Source organism: Polyodon spathula, chromosome 12 (assembly GCF_017654505.1).
Source record: "Polyodon spathula isolate WHYD16114869_AA chromosome 12, ASM1765450v1, whole genome shotgun sequence".
NCBI lineage: Eukaryota > Metazoa > Chordata > Actinopteri > Acipenseriformes > Polyodontidae > Polyodon > Polyodon spathula.
This window is the reverse complement of record NC_054545.1, coordinates 29,469,207-29,496,811: the sequence shown is the minus strand read 5'-3', so window position 1 is coordinate 29,496,811 and position 27,605 is coordinate 29,469,207. Positions and strand designations below refer to the sequence as shown.

At 36.2% G+C, this 27,605-nt stretch overlaps 1 protein-coding gene across 4 annotated transcripts in view; it reads right to left on the bottom strand.

Moving 5' to 3' along the window:
* Positions 1-27,605, bottom strand: part of LOC121323983 (protocadherin-1-like) — a 135,163-nt gene that overhangs the window by 34,532 nt on the left and 73,026 nt on the right. For 3 of the 4 annotated variants that reach the window (XM_041265343.1, XM_041265342.1, XM_041265345.1), the window contains one exon: positions 21,762-21,981. In XM_041265343.1, coding sequence (XP_041121277.1) covers positions 21,762-21,981 — 220 coding nt within the window. Of the gene's footprint in view, positions 1-4,603; positions 4,691-21,761; positions 21,982-27,605 lie in introns of all 4 variants that reach the window. The other variant, XM_041265344.1, reaches the window with a different exon arrangement.

Below are 27,605 nucleotides of genomic sequence, written 5' to 3'. Positions count from 1 at the left end.
GACAGTCTGGTCTCTTACCAATCTCAATGATACCAGACACATATTATCTGGCCCAGCTGTGGACATGCCTGTTATTTTGCTGTAGTGAGGTCTGGCAAGTAGGGGGGACTGCAGACCAAGCTATCCAATATTCCAACCTGTTTCTAGTTATTGAAGCAGACAGCTTTGGGGGTGGAAGCAACAGAGCAGGATTAATTCCTGACTTCTCTGATGGCAACCTACCACTGTGTTTATACGACATTGAGCTAGGCAGCTGACCTTCTCTTTGCATGGGGTTATTGAAATGATCCGAAATGCATGTTGGTTCATCAGCAGGTATCAAGCTAGACTCCATCTACAATAAAATATCTTACAGAACAAGTAACAAGCTGCTCTTATGTTTAACTAAGGCCTCACATGCTTGCTTGCATTTTTGATAATAGTTATTATGTAACATCAATTTTTCTTTCACTAAAATGGTGCACATTTTTTTTTTGGTAACAACCTTGACAAAATGTGTCCCTATTGTTTTAAATTAAAAGAAAATGTAAATGATCATGTTACGTAATTTGAATTTGCAGAAGCTCTTAAAATAAAAATTAGTGACAATGCATTATTTTTCTTTTTCCATTTAGACTCAAACCAGTGTAAGTGAATATGGTATAATATGTGTTATGTTGCTGTTTTGCAGACATGAAGAAATGGGATGTATCAACACAGATATACATATACATCTCAAACCCAGCGTGCAGCCTTTTTTTTCTTTTTTAGAAATAAGATTGAATGAACACAGTAGCTGTCCTTCACTTTCAAAGCCTGGTGACGGGAGTTTCCCTGTACAGATCAGCAAATAAATGCAATCTCATGTTCAGTGGATTGGACTGGTTGTCACGTCTTGCTAGCAGAGAATATAACCGTGCCTTCCTGATGTTTAAGTGTAAGCATAACCTCTGCCCTTGCTACTTAAGCTACAGACTACCTGACAGCCCTGCAGCATACTGTTAGGGACTAGATCTGCTGTGCAAGGTAACTTGCACTCATGATAGGTGACAGGCAATAGTGGAAATCTATCCCCTGAATATTCAGTTGCTGTGTACTGGAACTCCAACATGAAGCAAACAAATAAACTACAAACACTCTATTCACACCAAACACAGGTCAAATACTGAGAAACACTTAGACACAGATTTATTTTTTTTAATTTTTATACTGGTTAAAGAGAATTATTTGGAGGTAAGGCTCTAAAAGTATACAAGACCTTTATTTATCTTCTCATCTGCAGAATCTAGTCTTACATTAAAATAATTAAATAAAATTAAAAATAAAAAATCATTTGGGGCTTTCATTGGCCTGAATATTCATGCAGATGAACACAATTAGTAGACAGTACAGAGCATTTTTCCCCACCCAGTTGGTCAACTTGCTAGCCCTGCAGCACTGTGAGCCTGTGAAAGCAGAGCCAGCCATTTGTGTTGATGAGTTCTGGATCAATAGTAATTTATTTGTTTCTTCCGTCATGGGAAACCAGTATGGGCTACTTCCATATTAGATGTGTTACTGTCTTTTAAGCGTCTCTGTTACTCCACCCTTTACACTTTCGGTTACTTTTGCATTTTAAGGTCAGTGATTCATTCGTTTAAATACAATCTAGACTGTCTATTGGGTATCATTTTCTTCAATCTATTTGCTGTGGGTGTGCACTCAGATGCAAATATGTTTTTGGGTTAGTTATTATTTTGTGAAGTTTCTTTTTGGTTTGCCACCTGTCAATGCCCGACTTTCTAAAAATGGAAAGAGCTGAAATAAAACACAAAACAATGATAAGGAACTAAACTGTACACCACGTGCGGTATTCTGTGCGCAAACCCATCGTAGAAATTGGATCATTGAAATTATACTTGACAACGAGAGCTGTACTGAAGATATATATGTGGAGAAAAACACATCAACACTGTTGTTCTCCTTTCAATTAATCACTTGAAAGCAAGTGCAACACTTTTGATTCCATTGAGGCAGACTGCTGATGTGAAAACAATGTTCTACAACAATGCCATACACAAAGGCAAAATATTATACATTGTCAAACCTAGTCATTGTGTTAGGTAGGTATTGTGTTACTGCTGGTACAATTGTACCCTCCTAAACTTAAAAAAAACCCTAAACAATAATGAAATAGACAGTAACAGTAGCATCTTCACGTGCTATTACTAGATAACATAACTAGATTGCTATTACTAGATTACGTATATATCATTAAAAAAAAAAAAAAAAAATCACATATTTCGGACAAAATAAACTGTTACAGTATTGTGACTTAGAGGTAAAACTGAGGAACTTTTTTTTTTTTTTTACCACAGCTGGGTACATGCAGGAACCCACATGATATCTAATAATCATCTAATTGAAATTTGCAAGACTTACAATAATGTTTGCAGCAGAAATATTGAACAAAAACAAGCTCCCCAAAAATAGAAACAATGTCCTTCTTTTTTATGGTTTATTTATTTTTTACTTGCAGTACTGTAACTTTCAAACCAAGATAAAAGCAGCAACTCAGTTATAAGATACCTATGTACTCTACATACTGTTGGGAATGTTTTCTGATGTTTGCGTTAGTTACACTATCCACCTAATATCAAAAACCAATTAGCAAGACTCAAGATGATACCATTGGTGCATTATTGTAAATGTATGAGGTACTGTGGTACCATTATGTCAATGGCTCCCAACACTGAAGGTGCCCTAGTAACACCCACATCAGCAAATGAAAGACAGCAGTGGACGTATACAGAAAAAAATAGGACCGGACGTTTTACTGAAATAATCAGGGTAATGCCATTTCTATTTCCACTTGGGGAGGGGAGGGACTACAGAATGCCATGGGGTGTTCTGTATCTAGAGTGGGTTAAAGATCCCAGGGAACCAAGGAGACCCCTGTTCCTTATTCCCAGTTCAGTCACTGACAAGCCCCAATCCTGGAGGAGAATCTCTTATTCATCCCACATCTGCCTCATCCAGCTGTAAATCACAAGACAGCGGGACTCCCGCTGGAAATCAGATGAGGCTTTCACGACTACCATTATCTTGAACAAAAGCACTTCAGTGTTGTAGTGACAGGGGGCTTAAACACGTCCTTAGATTCATCCGTTTGCGGAGTATACTTTCATTCGATTGATTTTATAACATTTTTAATGTTTTAAATCAACAGAAGGGGCATGAAAAATGGCCCAAATATGTACAGTAAATGTTCCACTAAATGGTTACTCTTCTTACTCACCGTAATCCATTTTTTAAATCATTATGCCAGTTAAAACAACAGCAGATTTCATCCATTATCAGCCTTATGTAAATTATTATTAAAAGGGATGCCTGTGTGTGCATATGTCATGGAACCTAATGTTTAATTTTAGTTCCTTATTTAAAGCAGCAGTTTTACATTTAGCTATTTTAGCTTATTTCTAAAAACATAAAAATAAAATGTTTTCTAAACCAGTAGGCCAGTAACTTCAAACGTCGAATCTACTCAATAAAACAACAAGGTCTGTTCATAGATTTCAAGCCCGGTTTCTATGCCAACCACTTTCAATTAATCCTCTTAACAGGATTCCTCTTCCTTTGCTCTCAAACGGGCACTTGTGCTTATAAATTGCTTTTGAATTGCAAGCCCAACCGCCTCTCTCTTTGTCCCACCTTAGCTACCCCGCCTCTTTTTTTTTTACTTTTAACAGTTAAATCATATTAAAATAAGTCATCCTCAAAACCTAGGAACATAGCAGGTGGTTACAAACTTGAGATTGAGAATCTCTATAAATTGCTTATGCAAGTTTTCTTTTGTATTTATTTTTTAAAACAATTTGAAGAATTTGGTCAGTATTTCCATGGATAGAAGTTATATCTTCATACATATCTAAATATGCCAACTGCTCAATAAAACAACAAAGAAAATGAAATACCAAACCTTCACCTACCAAGTGACCTACAAAAACATTTTACTTGTGTTTATTATCCACAGTATGCCCTGCAGCTTATATTGCGATTGTATTAGTCATGTCATTCTTTCTGTCTATTTATGTGTGTACACTGAAATAAGTCTCTATTATTCAAGAGCCCTGATAGCATTATGGGCATTAAATAGAACAAAGAAAGATATGGCAACTTGACTGCTTCCATATGGATTCTAACAACACTAAATCAGCCAAGACTACAGAGCCTACATTAAATAATTGTGATGGCTCCCACCCTGACAACTACATAACTATTGCTACATGAGCACAATAAACTCAGTCTAGGATAAAGACAGACAAGGATTAGGAAAGAATGTTAACCATTGGAGAGCACCTAATTTGAACTTTTGTATGGAAACTGCAGATGGTGTACATTGTCACATATTTCCATGGAAATTCCCATGTTTTTTGTTTAAGTAATATCCAGTTTATTTCCAGAATTCATTTTTAAGTAAACACAGCAACATCCACCTGTACTACATTTATTGAAGAGATCTTCCAGCTTTTCAGTGTAAGCTCAACACACAGGAAGCAAACTACAGCTTCTGAATTACAATGCAAGATAGCAAGTATCTAAACATTCTTGGTGGTAAAGGATAACCTAGTCATACTTTACCTACCAACATTTCAGCACAGTGTTTGAAGGGTACGTCTATTGGATGAGCTTCCGTCTACTTTGTGGCTGTTAAAAGGTCCAACAGCACTTTCTGGAAAGGAGTAATACAACAACAGTGATAACAGTACATTTTATTCTTACATTCACTGAAGAATCTCAAAGTACTTTACAGGGCAAAAAAAAAAAATAAAAAAAAAAATAAGACAATACAAGGTGCAGGGACCACTGTAGACGTGTTTATTTATGTATTTCAATTGATTTCAGTACCAGTTGTAATGATACTAATTTTTTTCCCCCTCAGTTTTCTGCCGAGCTGGTCTGAGGTGTGTGTGTTTGTGTGTGTGAGGGGGTTGGGGTGGGTGTTTCATTTTCCTTTCCACTGTGATTCAGCAAGGGGGCAGAGGATCTCTATTGAAATGCTTTAGAGGCCTGATGCCTCAAAGTATGACTTGGCAGACTACATGGTAGACAGGTATCAGTAATTCCAGGGTTAAGAGCCTTAGTCTGAGGATTTCTGTCCATAAGCCCTATCATAAGATAGAGCTAAGTCAGCCATTGTGTCAGTGTGACATCTTTTCTATTTAATTGAATGAGGTCTTCAAATCATGATATGAAACATCAGACTCATAATGTGGTGTGTTTTTTTTTTTTTTTTCGGGTTAGAGCCTTAGTCTGAGGATCTTCTGTTCAAATTTCTGACAGCTAATTCAGCCCCATTGTTCAGTGGTAACACTTTCTACCACTAGTAAAAAGATAAATTAACTTACAAAAGTTTAGTACTATATTTGTAGTCTGAGTGTAATGTGTGTGTGTGTGTTTTTTTTTTTTTTTTCAACTGTTATCCCAAATTCTGACCTTCTAAACTGGGACTGACATTGTCATTTTTTTGGTATTTATAATATTTTTTTTTCTAAATATTATGATATTGATATCTGACACTTTCAGATGGATTTATATAGTAAACTTTCTGGCAACTTGTTAAAGAATAGAAATCAGTTGCTCAGGAACAGATTGAATGAGACTAGCCTGACGGTTGGCTGGAAGAATAAGACAGACACTAAGATATAAGATAACCCTCCTGTAAATCAAATCTGACCCGAAAGGTAATATTTTGAAGTATTCTGTAACTATCTAGCAGTTTGTGCTGAACTCTTTGGATGTCCTAAACTAAAATATATTTTACATTAAGATTGGTATTGAAAAGCAGCTTTCTCCTTATTTTACAAAATTGGGTTCTAGGGTCACATTTTACACAGATTTTCTTATATCATGGAGTAGTAGAAATGCCCTCATGAAGGCTGACATGAAGTTGTTTTGTTTTTTATCACTTTAATTAGCAGTGGCCCTGTGTGGAAGGAATACAGCTGCATGATCGCAAATGCCAGTAATGTGATGCAGAGGATGTGGAGGCAGGACCAGCTTTCTGTATTTCAGATTACACTGTAGTACAGTGGATAACAGAAAATGGTGAAAAAAGCATGAAAGAGTAGCAAAAATGTTTTACAGTCTTATTAGATTTCTAACTTACTGCTGAGTTTATTCTTTCAAGGATTTTCATTAGCTTTTTCTAAATAATCAGTTACATTTTTCTGTTAGTTGACTTGCTAAATGGAGTGAATAAGCTGTTGTTTAAAACACCAATATTTAAGAATATGTTGTTACAATGTATGTACGCAAAACAATCCTTAATAAACAAGCAAACGACAAGTGATAGCTCAGCAAGATAAACAGACAGTTAGATGAATGATGATCAAATGGATGCACCTGCAGAATAACAAATCAACACAAAAACAGATATCTACATATCAAAAGTCATAATTAGAACTTAAAGATTAAGTAGCATGTTTCTGAAAAATATAACGTTATAAGTCCCTGTGTGTTGCTACAACTGTTTAAATATTGATTGAGATTTGAATTCTAAATCACTGACATAACAACAAGTGCTCTGGCTTTTCTTTTTACATACCACATCATGGTTGGTTATTTCTGTGTTACCTGTTTGATAATGTTGGCAATACTCCTTACACAGTGCACTAGAGCGGCCATTTTGAAAACAGCTTTGAAACAGACTTCAAGGTATAAGTGTAAAAGGTTATCAGGATATTAATAATGGAAAACAAAATGTACAGGTACATTATTTAAACAATTGTAGCGACACGTAGGAAGGTGTAACACTATGGGTTGTATTTTCCCCTGTGAGCAAACTACCCACTCCATAGGAAATGAATTAGATGGGCAGTTTGCCTACAGTTTGCCCATAGGGAACATCAAGCCCTCTATTTTTTGGAACCTCGCTACTTTCTCTTTAAGGAAATGCTACTTTTGTTGTGGCTGCTGAGCTAGCAGGAGGAAGGTAGTCAAAGATCAAGCAGAAATCTTGCTTACTACAAGCTTCATAGCACAACATATCATTCAGCCAAAGTACCCCCTCATCTTTATCCACATGTGGTTCCTTTAACCTGTTGAACACTGAGATTCCTGTTGATATATCTGCAAGAAGACAAAAAAGCTTGCATTGTCCTGCTGTGGCCTGTTGAGCTCTCTGGGGCATCCTAAGGGTTTTTGGTCTTGTGGTCTTGGAGCAACATATGCTCTGACTTGCACTTCTGAAATGCATGCATTGGTCTCAAACTAGTAAATCAGGTAAAAACTATTGCCAACAAAAGGTAACAAATATATAGTATAAGAGGCTGTATCATCAAAGGTCATTAGATTCAATAGTATAAATTCCTCAAAAACAAAGTATAGAAGGAAGGAAGTACATTGCATCCCAATCATGTGATTGCAGGCATAAAAGTTTTCTTCCTTAATTCCTCTCATGAAAATTACCCATACAATGTACATTCCTGTCAATTATGGTCAGCAGAGTAACTTTAGTATTGGAAGGTTGTGGATTGATTCCCAGGCACTGCTGCCTTTGCCCAGATGAAAACTCTATGGCTCCTGCCTGCAGGGTAGGTGAATTTTTCTTGGATAGAACAGAAATTAACACAGGCCACCAGAGTCCCACAGTCGTCCTAGTGGTGAGGAGATAGGATCCACTAGCAGTATAAGCACACTGAAATCCTAAGCTGCTATATGATATCCAGTGGCAAATTAACACTAAGCTGGTTACTCGATTGGAAGTACTGTGAGGACACAAGTGTGTGAAAAAAGACATGTGCAAAGAAAATGCTGGAAATGCATCTGCTATTTGGCTTGAGAAATATCTGCATATACAGTACAGGAAATTGTTCAGCTTCTAATTTGTGGCTTTAATGTGGAGTGTTAGGAACAAAGTTTTCTGTGTAAGAGTAGAAGGTAGGCAGTTAATTAGTTAACTGATATAGTCACCCCTTTGCATGACAAATGAAGTGTTGCATTGCAGAGGATTATCAGTAAATTAATACTAACACTGACTTTAAATCTGAAAACTCAGACTTTCAGACTTCAGCCCAGTCTTTCAGACTTCAGCCTTGCATCCCAGACAAAGAGATTGATGATCAAACAACCAGATATCAGGACACTGTCTCATTACCAACTTTCTATAATGGTGAACCTACTGGCTGCCCACCTTGTCACAACAACCTTTTTTTTTTTTATTTTAAATGACATCACCATATAGAAACCCAGCAGTTTTAAATCCTCTAATCCTCTCTTTCTTTTAGCCTAGCTCATCTATTCCCAGTCACAGCCATCCAATATCTCTTTGTCAAAGGGTTTTAATAGTTGAGAAGCTAAGCTCTCCTCAAACCCCAATTTTTTTCAATTTCTGAAGCACTAAACCCCATGAAATTGAGCTCTGCTGATTGCATCCCAAACATGAAAGGCTAAGATGGAATCAATGTATAGAGAACACAAATTAGACAAATTTACAATGGTGATAGAATCCTCTTATTTTTCAAGCAAAAGTTATTCCAACTAGACCAACCTGAGTATACAAATCTTATATTCCCCACGAGCAAGATAACATGACATCTGTTGCATGGATGCATGTTCAAAGAAGTTGGCACTTCTGTATACAGGCTGTGCACTGGACCACGGACAGCAACCCCATTGCAAATCAGGGAATACATAGTATTTCTGGAATAGGCAACTCTAGAGAAATAGTTGATTTTCCCACTTAATAAGGCAGGACTAATGTTTATTTATTTCCAGTGTTTAAATATAATTGTTATATTAATTTGATTTTTCAGGGATCCATAATAAGTGGTTGTTAATTAATGTACTACAGTGTTTCTATGAGCTGTCTGTAAGCTTACATGATCAAACAACTTCATCCAAGCGTACTGATGAAATAATCTCAGAGATGGTTGACCAGCAGAGATGGTTCACCAGCTTTTCCATGTCCTCAAGATGAATGATTGCGTTGCCAAAAAACCCCTCAATAAAACCCCAAAGACAAAAAAAAGAGAAGCAGACCCAAGACCCCTTGGAGCCAGACCATCAAAAATAAGCAGAGGACAGAGGGGTTGACATAAGGAACTGCCTGCAGAGCCCAGGACCAACAGGGGTGGAAAAATCATGTGAAGGAATGATACCTGCTTTATATATTATATAAGCATAGCAATATTATTAGTGAAAATAATATACTCTGAATTAGCACCACTGTTTTATTCATCAAAGTGAGTCTAGCCTGCTAGAAAAATGTCCTATAAAACCAAGGTTACATTTTCAATTTGTGTGCTTCGAATTCATTCATTTCAAAATGAGCTGATTGTACTCTTTTAGCCTTATTGTACTTTTTCAATAGCATTTCCTCATTCTGGAAAATGTGTTTTATCGTAGAGAATTACAGACACAATCTAACATTACTTTAAGTACATATGTTTTATAAAAATATACTTTATTTGGAACAAAAAAATAATAATTTGTTGTTGTTCAGCGGTTTTCAAATTCACTTCTTGCTTTCTTAATTCTATCCTAAAATAACTTTAGATTCCACAGTAACATTTTCTTAGAATTGTAATTGTGTCTTTTCAACAAAATACTGTATATTAATTACTTCAATTACAAATACTTCAATTACAAATGTAACAACCACATAGAAAGCTGCCTGTTAGAACATGGATATTAATTGATTTTTATATAAATAATAATGGCTAATTCATAAGTGACAATATTTAACAGTATTTGTGATCTGGAGAAGACTTGAGCTCTTTCCTGCTGTATAAACAGATTTGACAGTATTTGCATACTGTGCAGGGTTTAAAAAATGCAATGAAATGTTATAAGCACATGTTGATGGGTTTGAGTTTCATTTAAGTTAAATACACTTTCCTTCAACACTGCAAGAGTCCCACAGAATTCAAAGAGAAAAAGCGAGAGAGAAAGCAGGAGTAGGCAGCGCTCACAATCCCAGGGAGAGAGATCGCATTGAGTAACAACAGCCCGGGGTAAAAACAAAAGTGGAAAATATAAGGAAAGCCCTTCTTGCTTTTGTTATCAAAAAACGTACAACTTAAAAATCGATAGATATATACACTGTAACATCACAAACACATATCAAACATCCAAGGAATGCTAGCTTAACTTTTTTCTTACGCCAAATGCCTCAAGCAATACAAAATAAAGAGAGAATGGGTTCCACTTTCTCACATTCTCTAAATTAAAGAAGTGAGGAATATCTGAACACCCACCCAGTAGAAAGCAGTTAAATTGTCCCCTCAGGAGTAGAGAGGCATGTTTTTATCATAGCCCCACTAGCAGCCCTTGATCCTTAGAAACGTGAGGGTAAAGACTGAGCAGGTTTGAAATCAACAGCTTCAGGAATTCAACACAGGTGAAGAAAAAATATTTTAGATAAAGAGCGTATTAGAAAATCAGGGTAAAATTGTAATTGTAAGTTACTGGATTTGTTATGTAACAAAATCACATTTTTTTTACTAAATCAATACTACATTATTATTATTATTATTATTATTATTATTATTATTATTATTATTATTATTATTATAATAATAATAATAATAATAATAATAATAATAATAATAATAATAATAATAATACATGTATTTATTATGGGGTTATTTTAACATTTTCATTTCAAGACAGCCTTGAGAAATACATTAAACAGTTCAATGTCCAAAGCACATAGCAAGTGTTATATTTTGCCCTATGTATCTGGTGACAGACAATGTCGTGACTCTGGCTGGCATAATCCAATCCACGCTGCTGTGCATCACTCCTTAGGGTTCTCCAACAATATAATCCTTTGCTGGAATAACACCCCAACTCTCCTTCATTTGAAGGAAAACAAAAGCTTTCTGGTACATTTACTCTTTCTCGAAAGGCAGGCTTTCTCTGTATGCTCCTTGTATTGCAAATCACATTTAATTAGGTCTGTCCCCAGCTAACAATCTCCTTCCCTGACTTCCTACAGGATTACCTTTCAGGGTCATGTCTACATAAGCTGCTCAACTCAAACCCTTTAAATCTCCACCTGCTGGGCCCTTCCTTTGAGTCGACCAGCCCTTTCAAATTGTGCACCAGATTTTTTTTCTTTGCACCTTGAAAGTTACTACTTGGCCTGTTTTGCTGCTGAAAGTCCCTAATGACAGCTTTTATCAGACCATCACTCAACCTGCAGTGTTTACTTTTCCTTTAAATACCCCCCAAAAACAGCTTCTGTTGGGCTATACAGTTGGATTTCAATTTTCTTTTCTTCTTTAAAGCTGTAAATAATATGTAAAAAGTAATGAATTTATATTCTGGACACGAAAAGTTAACTTTACTACTTGCCAGTGATTTCGGGGTGAGGTATACTGTACTGTATTTAAATTGAAAAATAACCCCTAAAAATAATAGTAAAAGCAAATATATATATATATATATATATATATATATATATATATAATATATATATATATATATATATATATATATATATATATATATATAGTATAGTTTCATATGGTGACTGGAGCCGATCCAGGTGGTAACGAGTAGACAACGACGACGAGCAATTTTTTACTTTCTGGGACGTTTCAGCAAGAAAAATTGACCCTGCATGGACTCTCATTATCAGATGAGGGGGGTTACGGATGATATAAGGTGACAAACTGGAAGATGCAGAGGAGGTGTATGGTGTTGTATAAAGAACCTACTTCTAAAACCACATACCAAACAATGGTATCATTGGTATACATCATCATTTCCTACTGGTGGCTGAGAGGCTGGTGTAGAAAAGAGAAGGCTGGTGTAACTATGAAAACATCTGCATCATGAAGACTAAAAGTGCTACAGCTGAAAGAATAGCATGGCAAAAGAAATGACATTTACTATCCCATCTCTGTCTTTATTTGCAGAACTGGCACCAACTTCTTGCTGTTGACATACTATTGCAACACTGTTTATCCATCTTTCTCAACAGCACGACACCACCATCAAATTATTGCCTTGCAGGAAACAATCTGTCTGCTGAACTTGACTTAGAATTATATTTAAACTGCTTTTGAAAGCAGTATGTTTATAAAAGTATCCTACTGGCAAAATAACATATCAAGGTTACCATCAGGCATTTCCTTATAAAGGGTTACCGTGGTAATTTAGCTATTTATTATGCTTTTACAATAATGTACCAAGGCAATCAACGCTTTCCTTAGCTTCTGCTAAGATATACTTCACCAAGGTAACTAGCAAAATATAACTACATATAATATTGTGTTAATACTGTAATAATATATTCAATTTATAACTTGCTAATATCTACAAAAGCAGATTCAAACCACAGTGGCAGCACTGTCTTTTATGTTGAAATGTTGTGCATCACATTTAAGTAGTTATGTTATGTAAGGACAGATTTATTTTCTGTGTAAAGAAACAATGCTTTCTTTGTTTTTAACTACAAGGAAATCAATTATATATGTATTTTAAATGCATTTCTTCCATTTTACCTGGATGCAAAAACATTGCATAATGGGAATAAACATCATGTCCAATGAAGAGTTGAGGGGTGCATATCAGATACAAGCTTTTGCTTTCTATATACAGACACAATCAATTGTGTAGTCAAAACCTCCAAAATTGTGGATTATTTTGGGTCAAATTGGATTAGCCCTTGCCTTCTATAAAACACAGGGTTCCTCAACCTGAAATTCCATTAAAAGTCTTTAATGAAAGGCTTGTGATGGAGACTATCCATGTATATACTGGCTCACAAAATGTGAGCCATGCAGAATGCCACTCACTGTTCTATTTAGCTGAAAAGCACTTTGAAGAGAGTTTACCAATAACAACATCTGCTCTTCCTGCCTATTGGTCTGGCCAGTCCTTGGTGTTTTCAAAGTCCCCCTACTGCTCTTTCTCTTTCTGTTTCATTCTAGCCCCACATGCTGGCCTTCAATTGAGTTTGTCCACTGTTACACTTACAAAGCCTCTGCATGCATAAGCCCACCATCTTAATAGGACAATAAGCTTTAATCTGCTAAGAAATAAATACTACTAATAATAATAATAATTCTACAATCATTGATTTTTAAACCCCAATACTAAAACAATAAAAGAAAACAAAAATGTCTCAGACATTCTGACTCATAAACATTCTTATAATGGGATATGTTTTGGAGAAATGTTTCAATTTAGAAAATAAGGTAATTTCTCTGGAGTGCACAGTCCCCTCAATACAATGAAAGTAAAATTAAAAAATGAGTCATTACTTTAAATAATTTATCCAAAAACTGTATTCCATTTTTTTTTGTCTGAAAACACTGAGTTCTTGCATGCGTGTACTGTAACCCCCACTGTCTGAATACAAAAATATACTTACTAGTAGAAGTTTAAAATTATAACGTAGGTTCCAACAGTAGTATCGCCAGATAATCAAAACATGCACCACAAGGCTCTGCTATTGCACTAAATTCAATCAATAACTGCCTGATGACATGTGATTCTGGCATTCCTGGAGAAAACCATTTCCAGCAAAAAATCCTCTTCTTAGAAGATTTCTGCTTCATCTCCACAAACTACCATAATAAAAGACAAACCATTTTTACTTTCCTTTGAGTTTTGAACATTGATTCCATGATCATGCATGTTGCTATTTAGTGTTAATTAAGTTGCAGTGGTGTGTGTGTGTGTGTGTGTGTGTGTGTGTGTGTGTGTGTGTGTGTGTGTGTGTGTGTGTGTGTGTGTGTGTGTGTGTGTGTGTGTGTGTATATATATATATATATATATATTTTTTTTTTTTTTTTCTCATTAAAAATGAGTGCCTTGATAAAATATTTTGTTTGTTTTATCACAGAAGGATGTGTGCATTATTAATGATTTGCTGAAAAACAGTAGGATAATTTGAGAAACAAATAAAGAACAGGTGATAACAGGAAATGCAATAGCGCTTGCTCACAAAGAGCTACATTTGATGTCTTTAATTAGGTATGGGAAATGAATTCCTTCAGAACAAATTTTCCTGGTTTTACATGTGACACATACTATTACAACCCATGGATCAGGTGCATTGTGAGGCAGGAGGAGAAGCCGAGAGCATTTAACCATTTTTGTTTTTATTGGAATATTATATACCAGTACAGTGGTCCACTGTACCGGTAGACCAGGCCTTCTTAGGGTACTGACACTTCAGAAGTGATCATTTGGTACATATTTCCTTCACTCTCTGAAAGGTTTTACATGCATCTTCCATCTACATGTCTTACCCAGTTTAAGTACTCTGAGCTTCACTTTTTGCTTCTCTGACTAGATGGTCAAGCTAATTTGCCTAGTGCTTTCTTTTCAATCCTTTTTAAATTGGTCAGTTAGTTTGACAACACTGCACATTAGACTCAGCTCAGGCAGCCGTTACTATGGAGCTTGGGGGCTCTTCTGTGCTGCTGTGAAACAGCAGGCTGGAGTCAAACCTGTAAAGGAAGCAGCAGACACTGTGGATTTCATGGAAAAAAAATAACAGTGGACAAGCCAGAGAGGAAACCAGCAAATCTCAACCACTTCCATGGCATTTTCACCCTTCCTAGGATGTGAACACCAGGCAAAATACTGCAGGGAATGGGGGAGGTGGGTAAACAAGAGGTGAGGCAAGTCCCCCTGTAGGCTACAATATGTTACTCTGTTACTATACAAACATTTCCACATTAAATTCCCTTTTATGATGCCTTATAGATATTCAAAACAATAGATTCAATTCACAGTAACAGCTGGTATCAAGCCTTGATAAATCCCACAATTATTTATATGAACATACATATTACAATCCCTATTCATACAACTTGATACTTGTTTTTTTTAAAGCATTTATTACTTGTATCTCAAAACATTTTCAACACTAAAACTGAAAAACCATTAACATACTGGGATACAAACCCCCCCCCCAAAAAACACATGGCCTTATTAGAAATAGTGAGCTTTCTGCATAATTTGAAGTGTGTAGAACATGCTTTAGCTTCACCTCCCAGAGGAAAGTAGGATAAATACCAGTCCCGGGACGGTTAGAATGTCAGAGTGCAGAAATATCTAATAGAATATCCATTAGAGGCATTTCCTATCTATTTATGTTTCCTTATAAAACTAGGTATAGTATTTAAATGTATGTATGTATGTATGTATGTATGTATGTATGTATTTATTTATGTTTGTGTATCTATCTATCTATCTATCTATCTATCTATCTATCTATCTATCTATCTATCTATCTATCTATCTATCTATCGATCTATCTATCTATCTTTCTGCTATCTGTTTATCATGCTCTATGTGGCTATATAATTAAATGGTTAGTTGTTCACACAACATCGAAGCCTGTTTAACAACCAAGAAGACAGAGTATATCGATTTTATACTGTATGTTACTTCTAAGGAACACAAGCTGTTCTAGTGCAGGCATACAAAGCTGAGGGTGAGGCAATCAAAATCTGGATCAGGTGAGCTTTTGCAGTTAAGCAAGAGAGAATTCCACTTAAAGATGAACCAGCAAACCCTTTTCAGAATCTTTTTTTTTTTTTTAATGGTCCAATTCACATTTTTTTTTATTTCTTTTTCTTTTTGCTGTTGAAGTGATCAAAGAAACGATGAACAATGAAAGGGCTGTCGAAGAAATCAGACGAGCAGGAAGCTGGATTGACCCCCCCAGGTATTATGAATCAGTGACTAACACCTCACTGATTGCAGAGAGAGTCTAGGACTGTAAATCTCTAATTAACACAGGCAGCAGGTCTCTTCCCTGGTTTACAAGAGACAAGCATATGAAAATGTATATGGGTTGAACAGAAATGCAGAAGATGACTAACAGTAACTCTTATGGGGACCTGTTCATGATATTTTATTACAGACTTCACTGAGCCTTTCCTATTTTTAAGACTTCTATTCTTTATACTTTCTTTTTACATATAATAGTGATGCCTAATGAATGAGAACAATACTTAATGCATGAGAATTGAAGCATAACTATATAATGTTATGGTCACCTTGCATCCATCAGCCCCAGCAGGTGTCTTGGTTCAACTTTACCTGGCTTTAGAGCTGAACTTGCAGGGTGTGTACAAACAGACCCCCTGAGACTGTCCCCTCCTTTTCAGTGGAAGAAGTGCTGTACTCAGCATAATCATTCCCACAATACATCACACAGCAGCCTCATTTAGAGCTGGCCAATTTATTGCTCTAACTATGAGAGAGGCTGGGAGGGACTAGGCCTCTTTATTCACTGTGACAGGAGCACAGCAAGGTATTGCAGATAAGGAAGAAATAAACAGCAGAAAGCTACATAAATTCCCTTCCAGGCTTGAGATAGGCAACAAGACTGAAAATATTCCTAAGAGCCAACGTTTTATAAAATCCACTGCATGAATGCTTCTAAAGCACAGTTAACTGAACTGTGTGCATACGTGAAACCTTAATCTGTATTAAACTACATCTGCAAACCAATTTTAACCACATGGGTGTCAATCAGTGTCGAAGGTCCAGAGTTACAAATGCATTTAATAAAACCCCCAAAGTCTAATATATATTTCTTTAAGAATGTATTTCTGACTTGCAATACACCAAGCAGCAGGAGCTGGGCCTAATCAGCCTAGTTGTTACAGATGAAGTATTGGAGGACATTTAGAGTGAAACAAAACTATTCCTCATCATGTTTCTTTTTCTTTCATAAGTTACTCAATAACTTTTTGAACTACATATAACAGCTTAGTGGTTAGAGATAATGCTAAAGGCATTGCTAAGTCCCACATGCCCTAGATAAGTTTGGGCTATCCTTCACTTGAGTTCACTTGCAGAGGATAGGTTGTATTTCAAAGCAGCACTATGCTCTGTGGTTCCCTTAGTCAGCAGAAGGAGGTTGGGGGCAAGGTCATCCTCTCCAGCAGATACTTGATTGGCTATCACTCAGTTTCTATGATTGGGTTACACCTCATCACCAGATGCTATCCTCAGCTAAGCAGTTGGAGAACCAGTACACCCTTATAAAATGTTCCTATAGTAAAAGCATAGCAAATTACAATAAAGCACAATGACAGCATGGTAAAGCATGCCTAAACAGAGTACACTGTAGTAAATACATAGTATAAAATGGCAAAAATACCATTCAAAATACTGTGCTAAACTTTACAAGGGTCATCAGTGTGCCATGCAGAATCACCCCCCATGTTCTCAACCTTTCTTGGTTGGAATTTACTTATTGAGGTGAGAAATTTACCCATTGTCAATACACCACCCAAACATCACAGTTAGCACTGATCCACGTAGGTATCCCACTTAAAGGACTATAGTATGTTTCCACAGGAAACTGCCCACTCCTAAAATATGTAAGGTGGTGTTGGTGGATTTACAAAAATGTAATAATCTAGTTGGAGATTCTTAACTAGACCTGATAGTGTGCAGTACTGCCTGTAGTTAATGTTTGTGGGCAGCTAAGTCTACACATACAACTCTCAGTCTTTGTCAAGCAGTATTCCAAAGGGACCATACAGCTGATCTCTGCTACCCTGACAGTTACAAGTAAACAGGCACTGACCCAGTGCCAGAAATCATCATTGGTATTCACTGTAACGCGGACCCCAAGTCGCTCCCCTGGAGGTCAGTGGAGGGAGGGGGGAAGAATGATGGAGGCACAGTGTGAGATGTATCGTATCGCCTCTGATTAACCACAATGTACCCAGCTCCTGCACTTCTGTGAAGGGTTTCAGAAGAAGATATTTTCTTTTTCTTCTTTTTTTTTTTTTTTTTTTTTTTAAATAGTCTCTTAACTGTGCAGTGTCCAGGCTTACATTTCCTCCTCAAGGCACAAACACACAGGGAAACATGCACATTTCAGTGAGTTCAAGAGACAGGGATGGTCAAAATGACAGGACAGATAACTTTACGTTTGAATATTTAATCTCAAAATGTATTAAATACGCAAAAAACAGAACATGTTTGTCTTTAGTTGCTTGTTTCATTCCTGAATAATTTAAAGACTGTTTTGATGGATGAAAGCCAAACAATGCCATTCTTGTTTATAGTTTCATAAATAAAAGGTTTATTTGATTCATCAAATCGGCTTTTATGATTAGAACTAGTTACATACTGAGTGTGGTAATACTGCAAAACATATGTAAAAAACCTAAACAATGTGCTTTTTCAATAATTATCATAATTGAGCTATAATAACCTCAAACTAGTCCAGCAACCATAAGATTAATATACAGTTTTTACTAGTAGTGATTAACTCTGCAGATGGTTTGTACCAAATTGCCTGAAACATGGAACTACATATACTGGATATATTATTCATCAGACAACATAGGTGTGTGTGGTCTTGTGTGAATGTACTACCCATCACAATAAATTAAGAGAGCTAAATCTTAACAATGGGTGATTGTTTCAGTGGCTCATAATTATCTATAAATGTGTGTCAGGTTATTTACGATGTTCCTTTACTGCTTCCCAAAGTAATTATCAAATTCCATCTGCTAGAAGACTCACAAGCTGACATGTATTAAAAATAGAGAAAAAAGAGTAGCGCCACATATCTGTTCATATTTTGGCTTCTGATCAAGCTTGAAATTTTCACCATTACTAACAGAACTTTTTAAGAACAATGCCTTATAATATTTACTACACACCACATTTTTCACTTTTTTTTTTAAATTCCGAAACGCAGAAGTAGTTGTATGAATCAATTCTATGGGGAAACATTTGTGCCACACCCAAATATACAGTAAATATAACTGAAAAGCATACTGAAACTACTATACTTTTAATTTCAGTTTAGTTCCAGTAATTACAAATTGAATGTATGACGTTGCCTCTTTAAGGATGTCGGGATCCATTTTGAAAAACAGTGGCAATCCAATTTTATTATTTAAAGGAAATTAGGATGGTGTCTGGCGGAAGCGCTGAGATTTACCAGAAGGAAGGATCATGTGCAGGGCTAATTTAATTACTGTCCATTATCTGGGATGCTTGATTCGATTTTAGGGGTTAGGAAAAAAAAAAAAAAACACTGACAAAAGGCCTATTTTGCTCCACCAGAATCCTGATTGTCCTTCTCGTGTAGTAATGAGGTCTTAATTTTACTGAAACTAAAATAATCTAATAAATGCTTCCTGATAGACTGTAAGGGAAAGTTAAATGATTCAGAGCCTCAACCTATTAGTAAAAATTAGTATCCTTAGTCTGCACTATAGGACTCTCAGAGCTGATTTATAGCAGCTGTATGCACTAGTCTCATTGTATTCTCAGTTCTTAGAGAAGCATATTGCAAAGTGACTGATCTGTAAATTTAAAACTACTGAGATATACTCCCTTTCCTATAGACTCCTTTAACATGTGGGTCATGTCCCTGGTTAACTATGAGTGTTTAATAATACTCTTAGCCAGCTTAACACAATACCTTTTGGCACAATAAAGTACATGGAGATTCAGAGAAGTATACTAAACAAGAACACATGTTTATACATCTATTGAAGCTATACTGGATGTGTTCCTACTGAAGGAATACAAAAAAGTGCGATAAACTGCTGACTAAATTACCCATCACCTTAACTTTCTAATACTATATATATATATTGTGTGTGTGTGTGTGTGTGCCTTTTGTTATCTGCATTCACTGGAGAATGCAAATTATATAAGAAAATGACATTTGCACTTATTTAAAACCTGAATGCCTAATGACTTGTACTTGCATTTTCATATGAATTTTTTTCACCTGCCTCGTTGAGCTGAATGGGTGTGGCACTACACCAGCTCAGTATGACATGCAGTGTATCGGATGATGAGAGTTCTGCTTAACCCTGTGTTGATCATGCAGGAACATCCAATCACAATTCCAGAAGATTCCATGTGTAGATGTAAGGCAGCACTCATCACACATGCCCACCAAACATATCTGTCAGTGGAAGCAACACTAGCAGATGGGAAACACATAGCGGAGACCATTGCAATCAATGCTTTCATTCACATTTTAAAAACTCACAACTTCAAGCTCTGGAAAGTTTATCAGCTGGATAAGACTTATTTTCTTTTCTTCAGGTGGCTAAAAAGATCCCACTTTAGAATTTACCGTTGAGGAAGGTCAAATTTGGGGTCATAATTTACATACTTTTCAATTTAAATTATTCCTTTGAATTTAAACCATTTTTTACTTCTTAAAAATAGCCTATGTCTTAAATTCAAGTACAGTGTAGTGATGTATGTATTAAAATCACCAACAACAGACATGACTACCCGAGTACACAAACAACAACGTGACTGACTGCCGAGAAAAGACGAACAAAGACATCACTGCCCAAATACACAAGCAGCAACATGACTTACTGACAAGAAAAGACAAACCAAAATATTACTGCCCAATCTCAAAGCATATATGACATACAGGCAGCCATTTTCAAATAAGCATCATTAGCTTCCTGAGGAATTCAGAGAAGGTTTTACAATTTCAGTGTTTCCAACAGACAGTACCAGCTTGGACAGATCAGAAACGTTGATCGGACCCCATATTGTTTGACATGCCAAGCAATACCACAGTTCACAATTTGGAAAAAAAAAAGGTGTGAGTAATCAAGACTGGAAATGAAAAGCAGCACCTAACTGTAATACTTTGTGTGGTAGCAGACGGCCGCAAACTGCCTCCATACGCGTAATTCAGGTTGTGAATTTGTAAATGTATATTTATTTTATGTTTTATTTTTCCCTCAAATTGAGGGTGGGAACTTTAGGTCTTAAACTCAAGGATGTCTTAAATTCTAAGGAATACAGTACTAAAAAGAAAATCTTTGGTTACAGGAGGGTTAAATCTTAAAATAATACAAACCAGTGTATTTCACAGTTTCGGTTCTGTCTCTTTTTCTTACACAGTGAATGCTTAATTATCTGAGTGCTTACATGTTGGACTGTTTGTTTAATGATGAACTTAATCTTCAGATAACTCTTAGGCACATTTATTGTTTGCACACAGTGTATAATTTGGTTCTGTTCCAGTGTGTACAGTAGATGAACAGTATTCATACATCCTGGAAAGCTTTTTCGCTGAAAGGGACCACCCCTAGCTTTTCTAAATTCCACACCCATACCACAACAGTACTTCCCTAGGAAAGGTAAATGAATTCAGCCACTGTGTAGGACCAATGCACTCCTGACCTCTTTTCTACATGCTTGGATCTGGGTCAGGGCCACTGAAACAGCAAGAGTTTTCCTTATGGAGAAATTAACCCCAGGCTACTCGCAGCAAACACAGTAATTGTTTTTACAGATGCCATACATTTGATCTATGGAAAAAAAAAAAAAAAATGACATGGCTTGGTTTTAGACTTCACCTCAACAGTGGCTCTGATTGGACAGGACAACAGGGCATATAGATGCGTGTTCAAATCATCTGATAAGATGATATTTGCTATTTCTAACCTTTTGCTTCTGTAGTTATGTAGTCAAGGGGAAATTTTTCCTTAACCCTTACAAGGATATTATATTTTGAATTACACATGCAGTCAACAAAGTCCATTCCACTCATGTTCACTGAGATGTGTATTTTACCTCTTTAATAATACAAATATATTTAAGATTGAGAAGAAAAAACAAAGTTACATCCTTACCGTAGTTACCGTAGTAATAGTGTTGTGCTGTGCTCATTGTGCAGGAATTTACCATCACATGAAACCCACTTAGCAATGAATCTGATTGGCTGGCTGAACAGAGTAAGGGTTACAATTGACATTTTACAGAACAGGTTCAGGGGCACGGTTGGCAGAAGTGGGGCAGCCTACCGTTTTCGGGGTGTTCCATCTCACCAATGCTGCCGTCAGGAGTGGTGCGCTCATAGTGATCCTCGGGAAGGGCCAGGGGTCCAATTCGGGGTCCTGACGATGACTTACTGCTGGGGGTCTCTGACTCCTCTAGCCCACTGTCATAGTAGTTGTGCTGAGAGGGGTCCTGCAGGTCTTGTGCCTGATTGGCTGTGGAGAATGTCACCCGTCGATGAGGCAGCTGCGAGCAAACAGGAGGAAAACGAGACTTGAAGCATGGGTGGCTTCATGAGCATAATAAGAAACATCCCTGCCTATAGAAAAGGGTTACATCTATTTCTTAAGCCCTAACATTTCTAAACTGAAGTGATTTAATCTTGGTCTTTTTATGGCTGAAATCATTTCCCTTGACATTACTTTCACATTACAGCATACCAATAGTGGTATATTAATCAAAATAATCATCACAACAATAAAGCCGTTAGTCATTGACAATCCAGTGAGAGCAATCAGGGTATAACATTGATAAGCACAGCACATTCAATAAGCCAATATACCCTAACGGTATCACCCTAGTGTAAGTTACTGTGATCACTGAAAACCTTTAGGGCCCGGTACCTTAACAGATAGAGCCCCCACACAATGATTAATAAACCTACTCATAACTAAACACATCTCAAGTGCTATCAGCAGAGAAGTAGGCTAAGAATGTTTTTCTCCAAGGGGAAAAGCAAGCTGGCAGAAATTAGTTTCAGTCACTATTGAAAGAGGCAGGAAACAAATTGCTGCTGGCAGCTTAAACTGGCAGCTAAAAGACTGCAAACCCAGGCCGTCACCAATCCTCTTACTCACCCAACCATCTTAGTTTTACTAACTGTCTCCAAGTACTGTAACTAACATTATCAAGCTTACTCTCTCCGGCGAAAAAAGAGTCAAGTCAAGCCAATTTATTCAACCCCTCTGCTCAGCATGCTAGAGGTATCAATAATGCAAGCATTTGCTTCAACAAAGTGTGTTTTACTGTTTTTCTTTATGCTCAGTGAACAGATCCATTTTAACAGATGGATTAGAACCATAGGGCAGAGACTAAAAAAGACTAACTTTATTTGTTCCACCTGAAGCAGTTTTTCTACTAGGGTTTCAGGAGTCTAAAGCCTTTCTGGTATATTTCAAACACAGAAATGTTTATGGCTTTAATATCCAGCTAACTTAACTAACACAGCTGTCCTCCAGCTCAACTTACCTACTGCCATCCACATGGTTGGCAGTGGCTTAAGGCTGTCCATGTTAACTGTGAACACTAACTGCACAGTCACCTACATGACACACCTTATGATTATCTGAAAGAAAACAACCTGTCATTAATATGTGAAAATGTAAAACTCAAACCGTATCATACGTTTGTCAGTGCAGTGTTTGTTTTTTGTTTTATTTTCAGGTTTCAGTTGGGAGTGCAAAACAAACAGCTGCACAATGTTTAAAATGCCATTTCCAATGGCTTTTTCATAATGGAATCTTCTTAACCTCCCCACCATTTAATTTGACTTGCTTTCCATCTACTGCTTTGAATTTTATTGGCAGCAAAATGTCAGTTTTTCCACAAACTGCATGCTGTTTTGCTTTGATGGAAGGTACAGACCTCAGATATTCTGAAATACTAAACAGCAAACCTGCACACCCACACACAACGCTGTTTTTTTTTTAAATACATACATTTTCTAGACCTTTGGTTCTATATTGCTTTTACTGGAATAAATACAGGTCACATTGAAAATGAATCTTTCCAGTACACATTTGCACTAACTTATTTTGGTGAAGCACCAACCAACAAAAACTATAGCGAGTGCTATTTTTCCTTTACTTTCATGAACACCAAATTCACAAATGTTTGTTAGTGTGGAAAGATTAAAATTAATAGTGTTGCTGGAGGCCAAGGAATTATTTATTTAAAACTGAAATCAAACAGGGACAGTTGAGATAATGAAATAGTTGTCTTGGAATAAGCACAAGAAATGGGAGGTGGGAGAAGAACCGGGAAGGCAGATAGATACCTTCCTGCTTGTTAGCCCTTAAATATGCAGGCTAATGGTATAGGTTTTGCCAGTGTCTTGACCCCTGCTTAATCACTTTCATCATCCAGTCACCTCCTCAGTGATTAATAGATGACCCCATACACTGTACAACCTTTTAACCTTAAATACTGGCTTGATTTTCTCCCTTTGCTTCAGTAACTAGACAGGTTAGTCTCTTAGCCTAGACACAGCACCACAGCAGCAGGCTTACAGTGCAACATGTTAGGATTAGGGAAAATTTTGCATAGGGAATTCTGCATGTTGTTAACATGGTGGGGTCCTTTACACTGCTACCAGCTTCTGTGCTCCCTGTCATTGTCAAATCAAGAATAATTGGCAAGGTAATGTAACGTGGTCAGAACAATAACTCAAGAAATGTGTTTTCTGTATAAACACACATTGGAACACACACTTGAACTTATTATATATAATATATATAAATATATATATATATATATATAATATTATATTATATATATATGTATTATTACATAAAAGTTTAAATTTAGTAATGCCATGTTAAAAAGCCCACATAATTGTGTTTGCTTGTTCCCTGTGCATTTTAATGATATTGCAATTAACAAAGTAGAAATTAATTCTGCTTTGAATTTAAATCCAAAAATAAATAAATAAAAAAATCCTACCTTTTTGTACAGAAAGCAACTGATTAACAAAAACAATGTGTGCCCCTTTCAGACATATAAGATGACTAAAAAAATCTTGGTGTCATTTTCTGAAATGGATTACATTATTTACAGATGTCATCTATATAAAGTATACATCCTTTCAAGTACTGTGTTAACCAATCTGCCTGTCATTGTATCTGCAGACAGTAAACCATTAACATAAGGGATGCCTCCTTTCCTAAACACTCTGAACACACAAAGTAACTGAAACTAGTATTATTAAGTATTATTATAGATACTGTATTAGTAAACCCCTCTGCTGCCATATAAAACATTATGTTTGTCAGTTTCCTGAACTTTTAAAAGTCTGCAATTTCAGGATTAGAAATTAATATTGTGTAGAATTTTTGATATCGTTGACATGACTTCAAAGAAGACAGGAAATACATCTGGCCTGCATATTATATCCTTTAACATAACTCAAAGACAATGGACAACACACAACTGCAAGGATATCTTACCTGCCATGGATGTTACATGGATGTGCAAAACATAGGAATACTATTACTGATATTATGTCAATGTTATGGTTATTTTTATGTGTTTGACAGATGCTTCAGAGATTCAGACATCTTAAGTCATAAGCTGCTCTTTGCAATTCACTGATATTTTTGTTTACTTGAATTTAAATGCATTGCTGTTGCTTAGTGCTCGCTGTGCTGCAGGTGCATTTCAGTAAGATTTAGAGATTACTAAAGTGCATTGCAGTGCACATTAATAACAAAGATAAAACATGTTTTAGTACTTAGCTAATAAAAATTACTGGTACTATAATTTTGTAGATCTCACTTTCCTATGTGAAAGAAGCACATGGTAAACACCTAGTTGATTTTCTTCATGGTATTGTTTCTAAATTAGCAATAAAACCAATAACTACATTTAAGAATCGCGCCTTCCAAATATTTAAATGTTGCACTCTCACCGTGTCCCAGCATTCCATTTTAAGCAGTCACATGAAGGTACATAGAGACATGTAAATCATATAGTTCATTGTAAAAGCGGCAATTGGTTTCTGAGATACCCATTTGATTATGGGAGAACTCTCCCTCTCAATAAACAATCTCTTCTTTTCCTTTGACATGTATCTGTGTTCTCTGGTTAACTCTTGAAGTAGAATGCAGGGATGAGGCAGAAGAGCACCACTGATATTTTTGGAAGAGGCCCTTTGTTAATGTTGTTTATTAGTAATACCATTACAAATGTTAGCACACATTTACTATACTGTATCTTTTACACAGGACAATGTGACTACATACTACATAAATGTACTGGAATTAAAGTGGCATCAATGGCAGGATATCTGAAAGTAGAATGCAATTAAAATGACAACTTGACAACAAACACACCTGGCTCTTTCTGTCATCACAAACATGTTTCTGTTTATATTGCACAGGTTTTGTTTTCTTTGAACTGCAGCACATTCTAATTTGCAAACCTTGCAATAACTTAATATGTATGTTTTTATTACCCAGCTTCCCAGTGTACATATCATTTGAATCGAACTGCCAAACTTACTGACATTCAAACACATACAAATGAATATATTTTTAGAAGACGATCATTCTACCGTCCGTGTCTTTTGATCTGTCATTTTCACATCCAAGGCGGAATTGTGGAAGCCTTGCAATAAATAAAACAGTTTACTTTGGAAAGATTGTCCCCTAAAGTGCTTGTCTGCATCGCTAGGGTACTGAATTCACCAGAAACAAACACCATCACCCAGTGACATCATTGAAGAGATAAATGTCACTCTTTCGTACACTTTCCATTAAGATAGATCACAGATTAATGTCTACTACCCTGTCCTGCTTACATTCAATTGATCTGACCTTTTTTTTTGTTTTTTGTTTTTTGTTTTTTTATGACTCTGAAAATCATGCCTGTGTGACATATCTCAGAGAAGGGTAAGAATATAATCCATTAGGATCAACATCTTGTCTGGTGAGTGGGAATATTAATGGTGCTTAATGTTCAAACATGGACCTTTGTTTTCTAAGTGGGAGCTGCTTAAAATCTTAAGCTGGATGGACCACAGGCAGTGCAAAGTGCTGCAGCACTATAGCTTCAGGGTATAGGGTTCTGGTGCTAAATTCCCTCCCTGGAAATGATCTCAGTGTTAGGGCTGCTGGGTACTCAACATTACTGTGACCACTTATAAAGCTAGGCTGACACCAAAGTGAGAAACTACCGACTTTCTAGGCTTGTATTCCATTCCTGAAATGAAACTACAGAGCAACCAGGTACCTTTCTGATGAATAACTGCAGTAATAGTGGTTTATTCATTTCTGGAAAAAATTGATCCATATGTATGAAATATATTAAGAGTTCCCTCATCAAGGTATTCCTTCTGAACAACAACAATTACAAGTCTGTGTACACTAATGCATAAATTACAGAAATTCAAGGAGTATCTGAGAAATTACTAACAAACCAATTCCAATTTGTTGCAATACATATATTTTATCTTTTCTATATAAAAAAATCCACAATTTCATCAGCACTAGTTCAGTCAATGAGATGTAATTATTTTTAAAATAATAAGGATTAAAAAAAGAAGAAAATCGTGTTTGATTCATGTCTGGTAACATGTCTCATTAACAAACAGGTTTGTCATCCTAGCCAATCTAAGACTGTATGCACAATAATCGTATAACCCTCAAGAGACAGCCAATTAAGTGCCTTCATAGTCATCTGTTTCTATATCAACCAGAAATATAAATACATTCTTTATTCACAGAAAGGATGTGTTTAGTCTAATAATAATAATAATGATAAAAATAAAAATAATAAAAACACTAGGTTTCCCAGTGGAAAAATACTGTGACAACACCAATTAACACTCTTGTCCTCACTCGTACAGAAAGGCCACGAGAGTCCAGTCTCTAAGAGCAGCAGGAGGAACATTAAAGCTCTCAAACTTTGAAGATTTATGACATTATATTGTCTTGGTTCTGATCAGACATCTACCTGACATACTTGGTGAATGAAAGGAAGCAATGAAAGGTGATGCAGTTACCGAAGGGTTACATTTGATTAATGGATCACTGTCTTTACAGCTGCTTTAAAAAAGCACCATACAGAAAATAAAAACCACTGTGAAAAAATTG